This window comes from Mya arenaria, chromosome 13 (genome assembly GCF_026914265.1).
Source record: "Mya arenaria isolate MELC-2E11 chromosome 13, ASM2691426v1".
Classification (NCBI taxonomy): domain Eukaryota; kingdom Metazoa; phylum Mollusca; class Bivalvia; order Myida; family Myidae; genus Mya; species Mya arenaria.
The window spans coordinates 50919820-50939661 of NC_069134.1; the positions used below are offsets into that span (position 1 = coordinate 50919820).

A 19842-nucleotide genomic window follows, 5' to 3' on the forward strand; every position below is an offset into this window, starting at 1 on the left:
TATTTCATGTTTAGATGAGCCATGTAAAACCAATCGTAACAACTCGGCCAACTCCGGCATACTTCGGATGACCATAACTAATGTCCGAGGTGTTCCGATTGACGTAAGACATTGCAAGTATATCATGGGAATCATAGACAGATATTTAACCTTAGTAATCTTATTTATGACGCGCCGGGAGATTATTCTGATAATCTCATAATTGTATTTTACAGTTTATGGTCACAGTTTCGATGACAAAACAGTCACTGGTCAATAAATTATGATCATCTCGCTGTCAATGCCAAAATTGAGTGAGAATCATGTTATACATGAAACTGTGAATATACGGAAATAAACTACTTTTATAAATATTTATTTAAAAGCTGACATGTATTTTAATAATATTGATCAAGATGATACGCCTTTGATCAGGATGACCTGGTGTCGCCAGTTCTGTTTTTTGACCCAAACATATTTAAAATAAACATTCTGTGGTTTTTAAATATCATGACTTATAGTGAATGAAGTTTGATGAAAGCCATACTTTAAAATGTCTGTAGTGGCCTTACAACCGACTAAAAATGCCTCTTCGATATGAAAAAACGACCCATTGAGTAGGCACAAAACACTTGCGGATCCAGGGGGTGCACCCGGCGCTCCCACCTTATTAATTCTTTTAAGTTTACTTCTTATTTCAGTATAGGAAAAAAAGTAATAAAATACGCCGAAAATGCATCATTTTGGCCTAGAGAGTGTTACAATTCTTTTTTAGCAATACCCCAACCCTACCTGCCAACACTTTAAACCAAATGAGTTTCGTTTCTCAGAGAGGGGCGCAAGTAAAAAGCTTACGCCTCTAAGTGATGTCCTCTATAAATCCTGGATCTGCCCCATGCAATAGTTTTAGCACTGTCTTTATCTTTTTGAAATGTAATGTAAATAGCCCTTAATGAAAACTCTTCAGTAACTAAACTTCATCATTTTAGTGATAACGAACACTGAACCAAAGTCCGAACACATCATCTTATATTTGGTATATATCGACAAAAGCGTTAAGAAATGGTTTAAGACTGTTATAATGTACTTCTAAAATGACGCAGTCACCGCTTCAACTGATTTAATTCAATTACGACTCACTGCTAATTTACTGAAATAAATGTATTGGAAAACTTGAGAAATAACGCCTTCTCGTTGGAAAAAATGAAATGTTGAGCACTAGTACACATAAGTGGTCAACATTCTATTTTGTCCAGTGACAAAGTTAATGATTTAATAAAGTGAAGCGATAAATATCGCAGTGGCTGGCCTATTTTTTGGTAGTTTACACAATACAATGTAGACCACTAAACGCTTCAAATTTTAAGTTTGTACTTTAACAAGATAAATGTTTAGGCCACTTATTTGTGTAAGTGTATACTAACAACTTTTAACAATTTCTAAAGGGTGATGTTAAAGATGGCCAAAGTTCCTTTTCTTTCAAACAATATGTATTAATAAATGAAACGAAAAGACAAGCAGTTTATTATATACTTTTCAAAGTTAATGGTTATGTAATTTTATCCTAACAACGAGTTTCTTGTTTTTATATATGCCTTTAAACTATTTCTGAATTTCGAGAACAACAATGGATCAAATGTTTGTGAATGCTTTCGGATTTTAATTTATTAGAGCAAGGTTTGTGCCATTGAATGAACTTTTAAATCAATCCATTTGCATTTGAACATTGAATAATTTAAAGCCTGTTTAAGCCCGTGCGTGTAGTACACAATCAAACAGAACTACATTCCTCTGATAAGTAAGTAGAAATAAGATAAAACAATACTTATGACCCTAACTTCTTCATCTTCAAAAAGGTACAAGAATGGATCTTCACATATGAACTTAATCGGCAAATTTAAGGAGGTGAAGAGCATACTATAGGCTTTACAGGCTTAAAGGGACTATACACCAGATTGGCACCAAAAAAAGTGGTTTGTTTTTTTCTGTAACGAATCTGAGATAAATTATTTAATAAAATGTTTTACTTTTTGAAATCATAATTGTAAAAAAACACACCAAAATGTAAACAAAAATCGACTGGAGACCGGGTTTGAACCGGTGTCGCCAAAATTGCAGACCAGTGTTGTGTCCACTGTGCTACGAAGCCTTACCCTAGATCTTTGGAATATTGAAAGAGACACTCTTATTCAAAATCAATGCACACACATGTATAACAAACATCAATTTTGACTGAGTAATCTTTAACTACTTACTAAATTATGCATTTATGGAAAATATTAATTACTGATAACAAGATTGTAACCGTGTATTTAAAAGCTGAAAACGCAAATATTAAATGATTGGTGAATGCTAAAAGAATATACTGTGATCTTCTATCGTTTTATAAGGTAGAAATACCGTGTTTCTGTACCTTTCTTTCAAACTAAACTCGGTCTCCTTCATGAGTATCATTGTTTTCGACATAATTCATCTGTTTTGGTAAATCAAAACAAATGTTTTAAATGTGGTAAATCTTATTTGCGAGTAAGAGTGCATCTTTAAGCTATATACCTAACTTTGTAATATCACGTGATAACGTCGACTAGTCAAATCACGCATAAGAATGAATTCCACTAGGTATACATACCTAGTAATCTTTTTTAATGGAAAAATGCGAAAAAACTGCGAAAAAATAAATTAATTGTACACTATGTGGTTCTTAAGTTTGTTAGTTTCAACACATCGATACCAAGTTAATGTCAGTTTTCGACAATTTTCTTTTTTTTTTCGCAATTCCATCATACGGTGTATTATAGCCCCTTTAAGACATAACCTTCTCTCCTTGTAAGCATCTTAAAGAGCAAGTTATTGGTATGCAAGATCATCACATTGTTTAACTAACATATTCTTATTGTTATAATAACAATGAGCTTACAATGATAAAGTGAAGTAAATGTTCTGTTCTGTTCTGTTCAATAAGAACATAATTATTTCAGAAGAAGTAATGATTATAATCGATAACAGCACAAATAACAATTAATGCAAACAAGATCATGTTTATCGAACGATAGAAATCCGAAACACAAACTCCAATTACGAACAAACTCAGCGTAGCAAATAATTAAATTCGGAATTGATTGCAGAAAATCCCTCAATTAATTTACATTTATAGATTTTGCTGACTTAACAGCATTTCCTGGTCTTCAGCAAACACTATTGAGCACAGAAACCAGGCCAAACACAAAATACAATAATCATTTGCATTGGAATGGTACAGAAGCCGAAACGAGAATAAGTGACGAGAGTGAGGGTGGTGTAGTGACGAGAGTGAGGATGGTGTAGTGACGGGAATGAGGGTGGTGTAGTGACGGGAGTGAAGGTGGTGTAGTGACGGGAGTGAGGGTGGTGTAGTGACGAGAGTGAGGATGGTGTAGTGACGGGAATGAGGGTGGTGTAGTGACGGGAGTGAAGGTGGTGTAGTGACGAGAGTGAGGGTGGTGTAGTGACGGGAGTGAAGGTGGTGTAGTGACGGGAGTGAGGGTGGTGTAGTGACGAGAGTGAAGGTGGTGTAGTGACGGGAGTGAGGGTGGTGTAGTGACGAGAGTGAGGATGGTGTAGTGACGGGAATGAGGGTGGTGTAGTGACGGAAGTGAGGGTGGTGAGGTGACGAGAGTAAGGGTGGTGTAGTGACGAGAGTGAGGGTGGTGTAGTGACGAGAGTGGGGGTGGTGTAGTGACGATAGTGAGGGTGGTATAGTGACGAGAGTGAGGGTGGTATAGTGACGAGAGTGAGGGTGGTGTAGTGACGAGAGTGAGGGTGGTGTAGTGACGAGAGTGAGGGTGATGTAGTGACGAGAGTGAGGGTGGTGTAGTGACGAGAGTGAGGGTGGTGTAGTGACGAGAGTGAGGTGGTGTAGTGACGAGAGTGAGTGTGGTGTAGAGAGTGACGGTGGTGTAGTGACGAGAGTGACGGTGGTGTAGAGAGTGACGGTGGTGTAGTGACGAGAGTGAGGGTGGTGTAGAGAGTGACGGTGGTGTAGTGACGAGAGTGAGTGTGGTGTAGAGAGTGACGGTGTTATAGTGACGAGAGTGAGGGTGGTGTAGTGACGAGAGTGAGTGTGGTGTAGAGAGTGACGGTGGTGTAGTGACGAGAGTGAGGGTGGTGTAGTGACGAGAGTGAGGGTGGTGTAGTGACGAGAGTGAGGGTGGTGTAGTGACGAGAGTGAGGGTGGTGTAGTGACGAGAGTGAGTGTGGTGTAGAGAGTTAGGGTGGTGTAGTGACGAGAGTGAGGGTGGTGTAATAACGGGAGTGAGGGTGGTGTAGAGAGTGACGGTGGTGTAGTGACGAGAGTGAGGGTGGTGTAGAGAGTGACGGTGGTGTAGTGACGAGAGTGAGGGTGGTGTAGAGAGTGACGGTGGTGTAGTGACGAGAGTGAGGGTGGTGTAGAGAGTGACGGTGGTGTAGTGACGAGAGTGAGGGTGGTGTAGTGACGAGAGTGAGGGTGGTGTAGTGACGAGGGTGAGGGTGGTGTAGTGACGAGAGTGAGGGTGGTGTAGTGACGAGAGTGAGGGTGATGTAATGACGATAGTGAGGGTGGTGTAGTGACGAGAGTAAAGGTGGTGTAGTGACGAGAGTGAGGGTGATGTAGTAACGAGAGTGAGGGTGGTGTAGTGACGAGAGTGAGGGAGATGTAGTGACGAGAGTGAGGGTGGTGTAGAGAGTGACGTTGGTGTAGTGACGAGAGTGAGGGTGGTGTAGAGAGTGACGGTGGTGTAGTGACGAGAGTGAGGGTGGTGTAGAGAGTGACGGTGGTGTAGTGACGAGAGTGAGGGTGGTGTAGAGAGTGACGGTGGTGTAGTGACGAGATTGAGGGTGGTGTAATAGCGGGAGTGAGGGTGGTGTAGAGAGTGACGGTGGTGTAGTGACGAGAGTGAGGGTGGTGTTGTGACGAGAGTGAGGGTGGTGTAGAGAGTGACGGTGGTGTAGTGAAGGGGAGTGAGGGTGGTGTAGTGACGAGAGTGAGGGTGGTGTAGAGAGTGACGGTGGTGTAGTGACGAGAGTGAGGGTGGTGTAGAGAGTGACGGTGGTGTAGTGACGAGAGTGAGGGTGGTGTAGAGAGTGACGGTGGTGTAGTGACGAGAGTGAGGGTGGTGTAATAGCGGGAGTGAGGGTGGTGTAGAGAGTGACGGTGGTGTAGTGACGAGAGTGAGGGTGGTGTAGTGACGAGAGTGAGGGTGGTGTAGAGAGTGAGGGTGGTGTAGTGACGAGAGTGAGGGTGGTGTAGTGACGAGAGTGAGGGTGGTGTAGTGACGAGAGTGAGGATGGTGTAGTGACGGGAATGAGGGTGGTGTAGTGACGAGAGTGAGGATGGTGTAGTGACGAGAGTGAGGGTGGTGTAGTGACGAGAGTGAAGGTGGTGTAGTGACGAGAGTGAAGGTGGTGTTGTAACGAGAGTGAGGGTGGTGTATTGACGAGAGTGAGGGTGGTGTAGTGACGAGTGACGAGAGTGAGGTTGGTGTAGTGACGAGAGTGAGGGTGGTGTAGTGACGAGAGTGAGGGTGGTGTAGTGACGATAGTGAGGGTGGTGTAGTGACGAGAGTGAGGGTGGTGTAGTGACGAGAGTGAGGGTGGTATAGTGACGAGAGTTAGGGTGGTGTAGTGACGAGAGTGAGGGTGGTGTAGTGGCGAGAGTGAGGGTGGTGTAGTGACGAGAGTGAGGGTGGTATAGTGACGAGAGTGAGGGTGGTGTAGTGACGAGAGTGAGGGTGGTGTAGTGACGAGAGTGAGGGTGATGTAGTGACGAGAGTGAGGGTGGTGTAGTGACGAGAGTGAGGGTGGTGTAGTGACGAGAGTGAGGGTGGTGTAGTAACGAGAGTGAGTGTGGTGTAGAGAGTGTCGGTGGTGTAGTGACGAGAGTGAGGGTGGTGTAGAGAGTGACGGTGGTGTAGTGACGAGAGTGAGGGTGGTGTAGAGAGTGACGGTGGTGTAGTGACGAGAGTGAGGGTGGTGTAGAGAGTGACGGTGGTATAGTGACGAGAGTGAGGGTGGTGTAGTGACGAGAGTGAGTGTGGTGTAGAGAGTGACGGTGGTGTAGTGACGAGAGTGAGGGTGGTGTAGTGACGAGTGACGAGAGTGAGGGTGGTGTAGTAACGAGAGTTAGGGTGGTGTAGTTACGAGAGTGAGGGTGGTTTAGTGACGAGAGTGAGGGTGGTGTAGTGACGAGAGTGAAGGTGGTGTAGTGACGAGAGTGAGGGTGGTGTAGTGACGAGTGACGAGAGTGAGGGTGGTGTAGTGACGAGAGTGAGGGTGGTGTAGTGACGAGAGTGAGGGTGTTGTAGTGACGAGAGTGAGGGTGGTGTAGTAACGAGAGTGAGGGTGGTGTAGTGACGAGAGTGAGGGTGGTGTAGTGACGAGAGTAAGGGTGGCGTAGTGACGAGAGTAAGGGTTGTGTAGTAACGAGATTGAGGGTGGTGTAGTGACGAGAGTGAGGGTGGTGTAGTGAGGAGAGTGAGGGTGGTGTAGTGACGAGAGTGAGGGTGGTGTAGTGAGAAGAGTTAGGGTGGTGTAGTGACGGGAGTGAGGGTTGTGTAGTAACGAGAGTTAGGGTGGTGTAGTGACGAGAGTGAGGGTGGTGTAGTGAGGAGAGTGAGGGTGGTGTAGTGACGAGAGTAAGGGTTGTGTAGTAACGAGAGTGAGGGTGGTGTAGTGACGAGAGTGAGGGTGGTGTAGTGAGGAGAGTGAGGGTGGTGTAGTAACGAGAGTGAGGGTGGTGTAGTGAGGAGAGTAAGGGTGGTGTAGTGACGGGAGTGAGGGTGGTGTAGTAACGAGAGTTAGGGTGGTGTAGTGACGAGAGTGAGGGTGGTGTAGTGACGAGTGAGGAGAGTGAGGGTGATGTAGTGACGAGAGTTAGGGTGGTGTAGTGACGAGTGACGAGAGTGAGGGTGGTGTAGTGACGAGAGTGAGGGTGGTGTAGTGACGAGTGACGAGAGTGAGGGTGATGTAGTGAGGAGAGTGAGGGTGGTGTAGTGACGAGAGTGAGGGTGGTGTAGTGACGAGAGTGAGGGTGGTGTAGTGACGAGAGTGAGGGTGGTGTAGTAACGAGAGTTAGGGTGGTGTAGTGACGAGAGTGAGGGTGGTGTAGTGACGGGAGTGAGGGTGGTGTAGTAACGAGAGTTAGGGTGGTGTAGTAACGAGAGTGAGGGTGGTGTAGTGACGAGTGACGAGAGTGACGGTGGTGTAGTGACGAGAGTGAGGGTGGTGTAGTAACGAGAGTTAGGGTGGTGTAGTGACGAGAGTGAGGGTGGTGTAGTGACGAGTGACGAGAGTGAGGGGTGTAGTAACGAGAGTTAGGGTGGTGTAGTGACGAGTGACGAGAGTGAGGGTGGTGTAGTAACGAGAGTTAGGGTGGTGTAGTGAGGAGAGTGAGGGTGGTGTAGTGACGAGAGTGAGGGTGGTGTAGTAACGAGAGTGAGGGTGGTGTAGTGACGAGAGTGAGGGTGGTGTAGTGACGAGAGTGAGGGTTTTTCTAGCCAAGTAATTCTGATGAAATTATTCCTGGATTCTACAAACGAAACGGACTCGAGGATGAATCAAACTAGGTGATCGCAGCTTTCCTAATACTCGAGTTAAAATGTATGCAGTTTTAAACTCTTAATTGACTTAACAAAATTTATTTGTGACAAAGAAATGCTCAAACTTTCATTTGTTAAAGTTTCAAGACAAACATACAGTAAGACAGGAACACTGCTGCAAAAGAATTCACACACCAAGTCCCACAATCTCGAAGGGTCTGAATCCTGAGTTAAAGCTGCACTCTCACAGATTGACGGTTTCGACAACTTTTTTATTTTTGTCTTGGAACGAGCTCATTTTTTGCGAATATGCATGGAAATCGGTTATATAAGACTGATGACAAAAATTAGATCGCAGATTTTTATATTAAAGTTAAAAAATTGATGTTTTTTTATATTTTTATTAAACTGTTAGTAACGGTTTAAGCCATAAAACATTAATTTTCGAATGGAAATATGAAAAGCTGCGATCTGATCTTTTGTCAGCAATCTTTTGGTCATTGGTTTGCAGATATTTTCGCAAAATTTTCTGTTTCCGAGACAAAAAATAAAAAAGTTGTAAAAACAGTAAATCTGTGAGAGTGCACCTTTAAGACTGAAGACTCAATACTGAGTGTCTAGTTTCTCTTGTTTAGCACCTTCATCAAGGGCGGTGATGGTGAACATTGATGTATGTATTACCACCTATGTTCTAACATCAGTCGTGCACGTTTTGTGGAAAGGTGCTATTTTTTAATTACAAATCTCAGAGCCTCAGTCTAGACTTAGTCTTGATACTGATCGTATTACGTTTATGTTTAAAACATGAGCGCAGAACAGTAAAGATGCATTTGAGCGAAACATGTACTCCGTAATAAAACAAATTAGCAATCGTCAGCCAATTTGGTGTATTGCTGTAGGTATAAAAGAAGTCCTTTACTACATTAGTTATTTATATTTTTATGGGATTCTTTTGTTTCTCCTTTGTTTCACGTTCAATGCATTTGCTGTTCAAAAGTACTTGTAAAAAGCGATGACCTTGATGACCATAACTGGCCTGAAAGATACTCCTATTTGGAGCACCTCGGCCAATTTCCATCGAAAACAATCTTCGATGTATTTGGACGGTTTACAATGTCAGGAATATTTACATTTTACTACGCTGCATGTAGATCGCGGAGTGATTTCAATACAGCAGTTAAACCTTAGGACTTTACTGTTGAGGATATTAAGTATGCATGCAATAATACACTTCACTCGCAATTATTTGAACTTAGAAATACAAAACACACGTAAAAAGACTACAATTAATTCATACTATATTTATATTTCAACTATTAGGTGCATTGCAGACGCCCGGAATTGTGGAAACTCCGCATAGCTTTGTATTTTTCCATCGCCGGATGTTACATAACGCCCGGTGTACATGTATGGTGTTAACGAAGTGCCGCGTATCCCGGTGCCGACAATGGTATTTACACGCCGCTTTTAGAAATGCAAACGCGACATGTTTGCTGATGTGCAGACAAATGATTTTTACAGACATTATACATAATTTCAATATCCTAAATGACGTCGAATGTCGTTCCATTAACAATGGGGAGCTTGTGATTGAAATGCAAATATTAAAAAATTAAACAGGTAGTGAACCAGGATTGATCCTTTTCTGCACCTTTGTTATGTTAGGCCATCATAGATTATTTATTTGTCACTGAAGCTAGCATGTAATAATAATGTCTAATTAAAATCCCCACACAGAAATAGATATTAAATGACAATTTCACATCAGGGTCGGTCACTTATAAAAATCTCCACACAGCAATATATATATATTAATTAACAATTTCCATCAGGGTCGCTCAATATAAACACGTTTTCTAGTAAGTGGTTAGCGCACTCGCTTCTCACAAATGCTTCCCGGGACATGTTCGCTTCCCGGCATGGACATTTGTGAGTTTGGTGGTGGCCACCAAGCCGGGCAAGTCGGTATTTTATAACCTATAGTAGGTGAAAAGCGAGACGTTGTTATTAGCTTTTTTATTCAATGTCACTTAGAAATTTTTCGTTTGCACCCACGACATTTTTTCGTGGACGACCTAGAATGAGCACAGTTACCTAGAAGGTACGTTATTTCTACATTACAAGTGCCAAGATGAAGTCCGTGATGCAGTCAATCGGAACACCTCGTCCATTATCCAACACAATTTTTATCCCGAATCTTGTCGGAGATGGCCGAGCTGTTAGATATAGAATGCTACACATTCGTGAAAAGCTGGAAATGCTGTTGGTTTTAGACTGAAGTTTGTCTTCTTACATAGAACTATAAAAGGACATTAATCAGTGGATTGTAACCCAGATCTGAAAGTGCCGATGCAATCCGTGAAACTAAAAGTAAAAAAAGTTGGCCCAATTCCCAGAAATATATTGCTTGTTCTAAGACAATGCAAGCAGCGCTTTAATCAATTATTTACAGCCCACGTCATCGGGTTTCCGATGTTGTTTGCCATTCAATACTCGTCCTATCCTAACGCACATTTTATGGCACTGATTAAATCGAAATATCATGAAATGATTTTAGCGTTTTGCAAATGGTAAAAAGCGCACTTTCCGGAATAGCTGCAGGTTTACATTAGCTAGCCGATGACTTGATAGATACTAAGGATTACCTTAAGCGCGCCTTTATTGAAATAATTTCCACGCTAAGGTAGATGTTCTATACAAACGAGATTGATGTAAGCAGAGTTAAGGTCGATAATGATGCTAATAAAGCAAGCATTATGTAGGGATTAGAAACAATAAAATCCAATGTTAAATTTATTAAATATACATAAGCACTAAACATCGGTAAATCAAATATGCTATATTTGTCAAACATATGATATACATGCACACGAAGACAACAGCCCTGGTTTCCAGAGTGACCGTAAACATTGTCGGGGCAAAACAAAGCATTGAACCACACTTGATGTCTGCCGCGTATACTTGTTTATCACTCAAAAACTTGATACTGAACGGCCGCGATAAACACGAATAAGTATTAGGACAAGTTGGAACGATTTTATGCACTCAGAGTTAATCCTTACAACGAAAAAAGCTCAGCTTATACAGTTTTGTAGTTCATTGAATATCCGGCGAAGGAGGACTGTTTTATTTAAAAGTCCGGAATAAAAAAGTACACTCAGCAGTATATTAAGGAAATAAAGAGAACATTCTCATAAATTAATGATATCAGATTTTATTGAAAGCTAAATTTACTCAAAGACAGGATTTCTTGTTTAAGGATATTTTAGAAAAAAAACACTAGAAAAATGGGCTGTAACGGAAGCAAAAGTACCGACGCGCAACAGAGCAGCGGCCAAGGGAGCTCAAGTGAGGACAAACCAGCTGAACCAGCGCAGCAAAAAACAGGTAGGTCATTGCATAATGATTTCTTCTTTACTTTTTTTATCTTTAAAAAAAATGGTTTCCGTGTCAAATCTAAAAGGAGTTATAACGATTTGTCTGGTGTATCATGTATAATTTCATCATAAATGAGTATTATTGTAAGTAAATGCTCTTTTGCCGTGGGTGTAGGAAGTCTAGACAAATTGAAATTATAGATATATAATTATACATAATTGTTTTTATATTTTATTTGGATTAAACGAAATTTCGGAACGTAGTCCTATTGCCCATGTTTTCTATGATATTAAATTTACGAAATTGGTGCCTCAAAATGACTTACATGATATCTATTATTGTGTGTTATTATCAATGATTGGCATGTTCTCTCTTATTGCTATCTTTAAACCCGTCATTTTACAGCCTGGTTTCTTTGGTCGGTTAGACAAAGGGACAAAACTTTTCGTCTATTTATTATGAAGGTACAACAATACGCTGAATATTCCTGTAAATTGGAGCATATGATAGTTGACACGTACACATAGGTTTTATAATGTATACGACGTAACGATATTATTATATGACGTCATAAGTTGATAGATACCCATGAAACATAACACCAAACCAAAAAAAAAAACGTTCAAGGTATTCACATAGAAAACCTAGTCACCAGAGGCAATGTGCAAAAAGAGTTACAAGGCCCATAACTCTGGCTTTGGTCATTTTTCACTTATAACTCTGATAATATCCGCTTGTGGTTGTATTGTTAGCTGACTTTGTATGTTTTGTAATGTTTAAAAAAGACCCATATCTATATTTTGAATAACATGAAGCTTCGGATATAAAACAAACACGAGAGCGTATATACGTTGGCATAGAGGTGACAAAAACGTGTTCTTGTTTATCTCGTTAAAACGACTTGCGAATCTCGATAAAACGACTTACTAACTCGTTAAAGCGAGATAAGAAAGTCGTTAAAACAAGATAGGTTAGTCGTTAAAACGAGATACGGAAGTTGTTAAAACGAGATAAGTGAGTCGTCAAAACGAGATACGTAAGTCGTTAAAACGAGATGCGGAAGTCGTTAAAACGAGACACGGAAGTGGTTTAAACGAGATACGTAAGTCGTTCTAACTGGAAAAAAATACCCGAATGCCACCTCGATGCCACCGTAAATATCTCAGTATGCAACTGACGGCGGTTCAAAAGTTGGTGGATTAAAAAAGATAGTGTAACAAATTATCAGGATTTCATGGATTGTATATCAAAGTGAACGAGGCCATAATAACGACTTTAGTGCCCCTTTATTTGATTTACATAACATTTGAAGTGAAACACGATGTGATGAAGTATCCTTGTAAGTTTATTATTTCATTGTGTGATCGTTATCTTTGAAACGTGAACGAAAGAATAAGTAATATCCTTTAAAAAAACATCCGAGTTTAAAAAAAATATGAACAGTCTACATCAGTTTACATTTTTGGTCTTTCTAAAAGTAAGTTTACTGATAAGCCTTTACATGAAACTTACTAATGCAAAGGGTGTTTTTGTTCTTCATTAAAGATAAACATGGATATTTAAACTAGTATCAGATCACTGTGCATTCTGGGGCAATAAATACACCAAGGGGATATTTACATCAAGGGGAATATACATCAAGGGGAATATATATACCGAGGAGAATATATACATCAAGGGGACAATATAAACCAAGGGGAATATAAACATCAAAGGGACAATGTACTCCTAAGGGAATGTATACACAATGGGGAAAGTATACCCCCAAGGGATATATATACATCAAGAGGACTATATGCCCTAAGGGGAAAGTATACCCGAATGGGGACTATTATACATTAAGGTTACTATATACACCAAGGGGAAATTATACCCCAAGGAAAAAATATACACCAAGGGAACTATATGCATCAAGGGGAATATATACACCAAGGGGAATATATACATCAAGGGGAATATATACATCAATGGGAATATATATACATAAGTGGGAATATATATACATCAATGGGAATATATATATACATCAAGGGGAATATATACATCAATGGGAATATATATACATCAATGGGAATATATATACATCAATGGGAATATATATACATCAATGGGAATATATATACATCAAGGGGAATATATACATCAATGGGAATATATATACATCAAGGGGAATATATATACATCAAGGGGAATATATACATCAATGGGAATATATATACATCAATGGGAATATATATACATCAAGGGGAATATAACCATATATACACCAAGAGGAATGTATACATCAAGGGGAGTTTATATACATCAAGGGGAATATATACACCAAGAGGAATGTATACATCAAGGGGAGTTTATATACATCAAGGGGAATATATACACCAAGGGGAATATATACATCAAGTGTAACATATACATAAAGGGGACTTTATACACCAAGAGGAATAAATACACCAAGGGGAATATTTTCATCAAGTTGAACATATACATCGTGGGACTTTATACATCAAAGGGAATATATATACCAAGGGGAATATAGTCATTAAAGGGAATATATACATAAAGGGGACTATATACATCAAGGGGAATATATACATCAAGGGGAACATATACACCAAGTGGAAAGTATACATCAAAGGGAATATATACACTAATGGGAATGTATACATCAAGGGGAATATATATATACCAAGGGGAATATAAACATCACGGGTAATATATACATCAAGGGGAACATATACATAAATACATCAAGGGGAATATATACATCAAGGGGGATTAGCACCTTGCATGCTTTACATACACCCTTTATACTTTGAAACTTTGTCAGTTCACATTTTGCATAAGATTTGTAGATAAGAGAAAGTATTCAAACTGCCATACAGAAAACAATTAATCATTACAATTCAATGAATAATAACTTTTAGAATATTGGATTTCAGTGCACATTTTCATGTGAGATGTATTTAATTGCAAGTACTCTATTAAGCGTTATTTATTCTGTACAGAATTGATTATGTTAATTCGCATTTGTTATAACATTGTCCGTAATTAAAGGTTCAATTAAATGTCACATTGAGCACAGACATGGATTAGAAAGACTAAGCCATGTTATAAGAATATTAAATGTATTGAATCAGTTTTAATATATTGATAATGTTTAGTTTAGTTTTAATCTATTTTTATAACCAACTGGGATGGCACACACAGATTACATTCAGTATTTCGTAATAAAAAAACACATTGTAAATTAAACGAAAATAATGACAAAGTACATTTTGACAAACGGATTTTTTATTCATGACAGCACTTCATTAACTGACATTTAATGTATAACAAAATGTGTGGAATCGCACGGATTTAACCTAGGTAGCTTGATAATAAGAGCGCAATTTAATGCCGTACTGGTGGTCTTAGATCACAGACAGACAGACACACAGACAAACACACATATAGAAGTGTATAGTGGAACCCCGTTGGCTCGAACTTGGTTGGCTCGAATTCCTCGTTTGCTCGAACTGGATTGAATGAGCGATTGCTTTATACTGAATGTAAGCATTCCCGCTTGGCTCTAAATTTCCGAGGCTCGAGGTATTTTCGCCTGTCCTTGGGAGTTCGAGCCATCGAGGTTCGACTGTATGTACAAACAGTTTCTTGAGAAAACATAATATGTATCGTAATATAATTTATAGTATTCACATAGTCGAAATGATACATGACATGAGCATAGAATGGAGATAATTAAGTTAGTAAAAAAATACAACTAAAGAAAAATATTAATATATATATATATATATATATATACAGTCTAACCCCGTTTGGTCGAACTCGCATGGCTCGATTTCCTCGTTTGCTCGAACTAGATGTCAAGGACCGATTTCTTAATACTGAAGGTAAGCATTCCCACTTTGCTCGAATTCCCCAAGGCTCGATGTATTTCTGCCGGTCACTGAGATGTCGAGCCAACGGGGTTGGACTGTATATATTGGGAGGCTACTTTTAGCTATAACTGACATGATCTTAACTATGTAATTGAAAGAGTTCCTTAACAAAAATGCATTGGATAAAAACTTTACTTATATTTCTGATTATACATTTGTTATTCGATCTCATCAATTCATTAAACTTAAATATACTTGGGTTTCTTATAGACAAAGTCCTTTCTTAAAATATTAAACACAGGACATAATTATTATGACAAATGATATCTCTTCTTCAATATCATCTGAATTACATTAATTAGAATACAATAACTTTCAGCTATATCAATCTATTACAGCGGTCCACCCAGACTTTTATCATGAAACGAAAAAAACAGTCTTAACAACAGCCAGACTTCCATTGTCACATACTCTAACACATTATTCATCTATACAATGCATTCCTATAAAAATGAAATGCAATTTGTCTAAATATAAAACATCCTTTATTGTAAAATCCACTGTGAATTGAAACCATGTGAAGTTTGTTTTTTCTCACAAATGTTCAAGTTCTTCACATAGCTCTGATAGTCTTTAAAATGTTGGGTTTGCTAAAATTCAATTGAAATAAGGAGAAAACGCCGCTTTGTTCAGAAACTAGCGATAATATAATTAGCCTCATTTGATGTGAATATTTTAAGTTCTTGTTAAGAAGCATTATGCTACTTTTTGCCATTCGAGCAAGAACATACTTTTGGTCATTATACGACGTCACTGACGGATATAGGGGTGGGTGGGGCACTGGGGGTGAGATGGAACACCAAAATCGCTTACCCCTCCAAGCTATGTACCTGTTCAGACTATTATAAGCCAATTCTCATGTAAAAAGCGCCGACAAGCCCCACACCAAACCCTCGCAAAAATCTGAATCTGACCCCTAAATATGAACGGGCATCATGCTCAATTTAATTTTCTCTCCGTTTTAATAACCCTAGCTATTTACAATATGTTCCAAGAGCTATTAAGGACGTTTGAGTAATTAAGTGGATTTATGACAAAAGTATATGTAAACAATTTAAGACCCGTTCAAATTACACTTTGAAATTGTTCAAATATATAAACTTATAAAGACAAAGTAAGTCTATATTATGTGTGACCTAATGCAAACATTGCGATCCCTTTAGTACCGCCACAGGTCGGCGTTAAAGGTGATATATTTATCATTTGACATAGATTGACAAATATACTCGTACCATGCAAATTTCTTTCAATGTAAGAGTTGGATGACCTGAAGTAAAATCTTGAGGATTAAGAATGGGCGTAGTGAGCGTGATGTACTCGTTCCATGAGGATTGATCGATAGATTGATTGATTGTTGATTGATTGATTGTTGATTGATTGTTTGATTGATTGACTTATTGATTGATTGCTTGCTTGATTGATTGATTGATTGATTGATTGATTGATTGATTGATTGATTGATTGATTGATTGATTGATTGATTGATTGATTGATTGATTGATTGATTGATTGATTGATTGATTGATTGATTGATTGATTATCGCCCCTTCTTTTGTTTTGTAAGATGCATACTGCACGATTAAATTTAAATTATTTTTTATATATATTTATAAATTTAGCATAACGATCACACAAATAATAAAAGTAACATCTACATAAACGGATACTTCATCACTCCGTTTATCACTTCAAGTGCCATATAAATCACACATAGTGGCACTCACGTCGTTATTAGATTATATGGACTTGTTCACTTTGATATACAATCTATCTAAACCTGATAATCTGTTTTACTATCTTTAGAATCCATCAACTTTTGCACCGTCTTCAGTTTTTTTTTCTCTCGATGATTTTGTATACATATTATATATATACAGTGTGGGTATACTACGTGATAAATTGCGCCATAAATACTACGACGGAAGGCAACAGTTTGTTTAAAATGAATACTTAAAACAAAGATAACTTTTCTTCTTCTTGACCGTTTTAGATGAAACAAAGGGCAGTCAATGCCGTTTGAAGAGTCCCGCCTTCAAGTTTAAAAAAGTGATTAGTATCCTCAAACACTCCGACAAGCCTGTTTCCAAACTATTGTTTGTTTAGACAGTGCTCCATCAGGCGGCGGTTTTGCGAAAAGGATTGTCGAAGTGTTTTCAGAAACTAAACTCTCAATCAAACTCTGGTAAAAGACCAAAGTCGGGGCACCGATAGCGGCGTAGACTGAGCAATATTTCATTTAAAACTTTGAAGTAATAGTAAAGTAAGCTTAGTTTAAAGTATTCATTCAAGTAAAATATTGCATTACGACGTAGCATTTATGACGCAATTTATCACGCGGTATACACACACTGTATATATACACGTTTTACAACCGCGATTTTTTGCTATTAACAGTATTCTTTTTTAAATATGCATGTATCTAATCATAGGCAGATACTGATATAATGCACCAGTCAATTGTAACCACGCCCCCCCCCCCCCCCCAGGTCCGGGGGTGTACCGGGGATAGCCGGGGAAATGGGCCGCGTTTTTACCTTTCAGGTGGCCCCGCTGTGCCGGGTGAATGCGGTGGTTTTGTCTTCGCTTTAAATATGGGAATGGGCCTTACCTAGGATCCCTGGGGTGCAGGGGCATTTGGCGGGGATTTTACCATATGTTCGTCCCCGCAGGACGGGGATTTTAGCCGGAGTTTGCTGGACCGAAATACAAAGTCCCCGCTATTCCCCGGACCTGGGAGGGCCGTGGTTACAATTGACTGGTGCATAACAAGATGCCAAAAACCCTCCGTCAAAAAGGGGCACAACTCTGTTATCATTAAAGTCAGAGAGCCTGGCTATACAGATTTGCACATTGTCCCTGCCAGCTAAGTTTTTAAATAGATTTTCTTGAACGGTCTTTGAGTAATGACAAAATTGAAAACAAATGCATGACGTAAACGAAACCAAAGCTATCTCAACAAGAACTAATGATTCGAACAAGCATTGATGAATCGCCGGCTAATGCATTTAAATTTACACAACCGTATAACAAACCACTTGTCTATTACATTGCAAGTAAAACAATCCTCGTTTACGTTAGCTGTTAATTTATTCAGTATCGTGTTTTATCGGAGTCTGAACAGATATAATTAGAAGTATGCATTAACATGTGGCCAACACGTGATAGATTGTTGTGTCTGCCTGTATTGCGCAGGTGCCAATAATATTCCATCCCTCATAAAAACAAACTATGAATCTTAATTGTGTATTTTCAGAACAAAAACCAGCAGAAGAAAAGAAAGCGGAAACGCCAAAACCGGAACCGGAAGCAGACGTTACTCCACAGAAAGCAGACGACACAGCTCAGGAGACGACAGGCGATACGCAACAGGAGCAAACGGCAGAAGAATAGAAACAGCAAATTGAAAAGCTTAACTTATAACTGTATATACTTTTGTTTCGACATTCCTGTTCATTTTCATGATATACATGTGATGCGTTCTTAGTACTCTTTTTATATTTAGTAGTCCACAGAGTGAATGTCTTATACCATATAATGTTTGCATCCTTTGGGACCACAAGTTTGTTTCATAATCTAGAGTACTGGCTATATGTGCATCTTGGGTAGTCGTCTACCATGGATACTCGTGGGTTCCAAAGATTTTGTAGATCTTTGTACTTCATTACTTGTGTTTTCATACTGATATTCAATTCGTTATTTCGTACTCTCTAGCCGTATGAAATAGTGACACATCTCTGCAACTCTCAAACAGAAATAAAAAAAATAACAATGTTGTTATTTATAGAGCGTTACATATACTTTTTAATTTTTATCATTGTTAAATATAGCCGTCGGAAATGAAATGAAACATTCACGCATCCTCTGTTTGCTTATTGACCATCAAGACTAAAAAATGAGAACTTTAAAGCGAAATACAGTTTACTATGCCGGCACCATATCCACTAACGCCCTGAGTCAGACTCCCAAATGGATCGTGCAAATTTTCATTCGGAGCTCCTCGGCCATTTTTATAGAAGACGACATCGGATGTATACCTGTAAATGTGTAGAAATAGTTTGTAAAATTTTAAATTATATCATTAATTAAATGTAGTGTTTATTGAGCTAAGTTTAAATTGATAGCCAGTGAAGTGTATTATTGCAAACATAATTAAGATTCCCAAGAGTTAAGTCATTAAGTTTGACTGCTAAAGTATATTACTACGCGATCTACTTGCAGCGGACTTAAATGTACCGATTTCTGAGTATGTAAACCGTCCACATACATCCAAGGTTGTTTCGAAAAAAATGGCCGAGGAGTTCCGAATGGCAAATCTTATTTTATCGTAACAAATACTGATACTAGACTATCGTAATTTAAATTTGTTTGGCAAATTAAAGAAAAAAAAAGAAATCGATATTAACCAATAAATAAACGACCTTTTTATCCAATTTTATGAAAATTGTTTATTATTTAATTTATCAATTTGTATATGCGAGTCTGAGTCACAAATTCAGACTCAAAGCGTTCGTGAATATGGGGCCTTGTACTTATTATAACAATTTATTATTTTTGTTCCACCAGGAGTTGGCAAGATTGTTGACATTTGTGTTTCTATTCCAAATAATGTTGCGTGTTGAGTTTGTTACTTGGACGTGTATGATATTGGCTATTTTTGTGAATCGTGACTGTGATAGCAATACTATTTTGACATGGCTTGATAAATAATGCAATGAATGATGCTTCTATTTTTCTTAAATCATTGAAATAAATGGTGTCTTTAAATCTGAATTATCTATATTGCGTTATTGTTGTTTCCGGTAATTTCAACTCTTTAGTGCTCCGACTTGCATCGTCGGCAACCACGGTACTTTTTCCGTTACACTTCATACACAACGAAGCATAGCCTAGCGTGTATCGGGGATATCCGAAGACGTCCGACTCGATGACATTTGAACGTATTACAAAGCGAGGAATATCAGAAGTTGAAGAGAACTGTGCATTTTTAATGCCAA

At 38.9% G+C, this 19842-nt stretch overlaps 1 protein-coding gene across 2 annotated transcripts; it reads left to right on the forward strand.

Annotated features, from left to right (window-relative positions):
- Positions 1-10118: 10118 nt before the first annotated feature.
- Positions 10119-19618, forward strand: LOC128213216 (MARCKS-related protein 1-A-like). 2 transcript variants are annotated; one of them, XM_052918776.1, is made up of 3 exons: positions 10119-10215; positions 10792-10919; positions 18102-19618. In XM_052918776.1, exons 2-3 carry the CDS (start codon positions 10820-10822, stop codon positions 18236-18238), a joined length of 237 nt encoding a protein of 78 aa, XP_052774736.1. In that variant the 5' UTR covers positions 10119-10215; positions 10792-10819; the 3' UTR covers positions 18239-19618. The 2 variants fall into 2 exon arrangements, with proteins under 2 accessions (XP_052774736.1, XP_052774735.1); XM_052918775.1 differs by having other exon boundaries at positions 10130-10243.
- Positions 19619-19842: the final 224 nt, after the last annotated feature.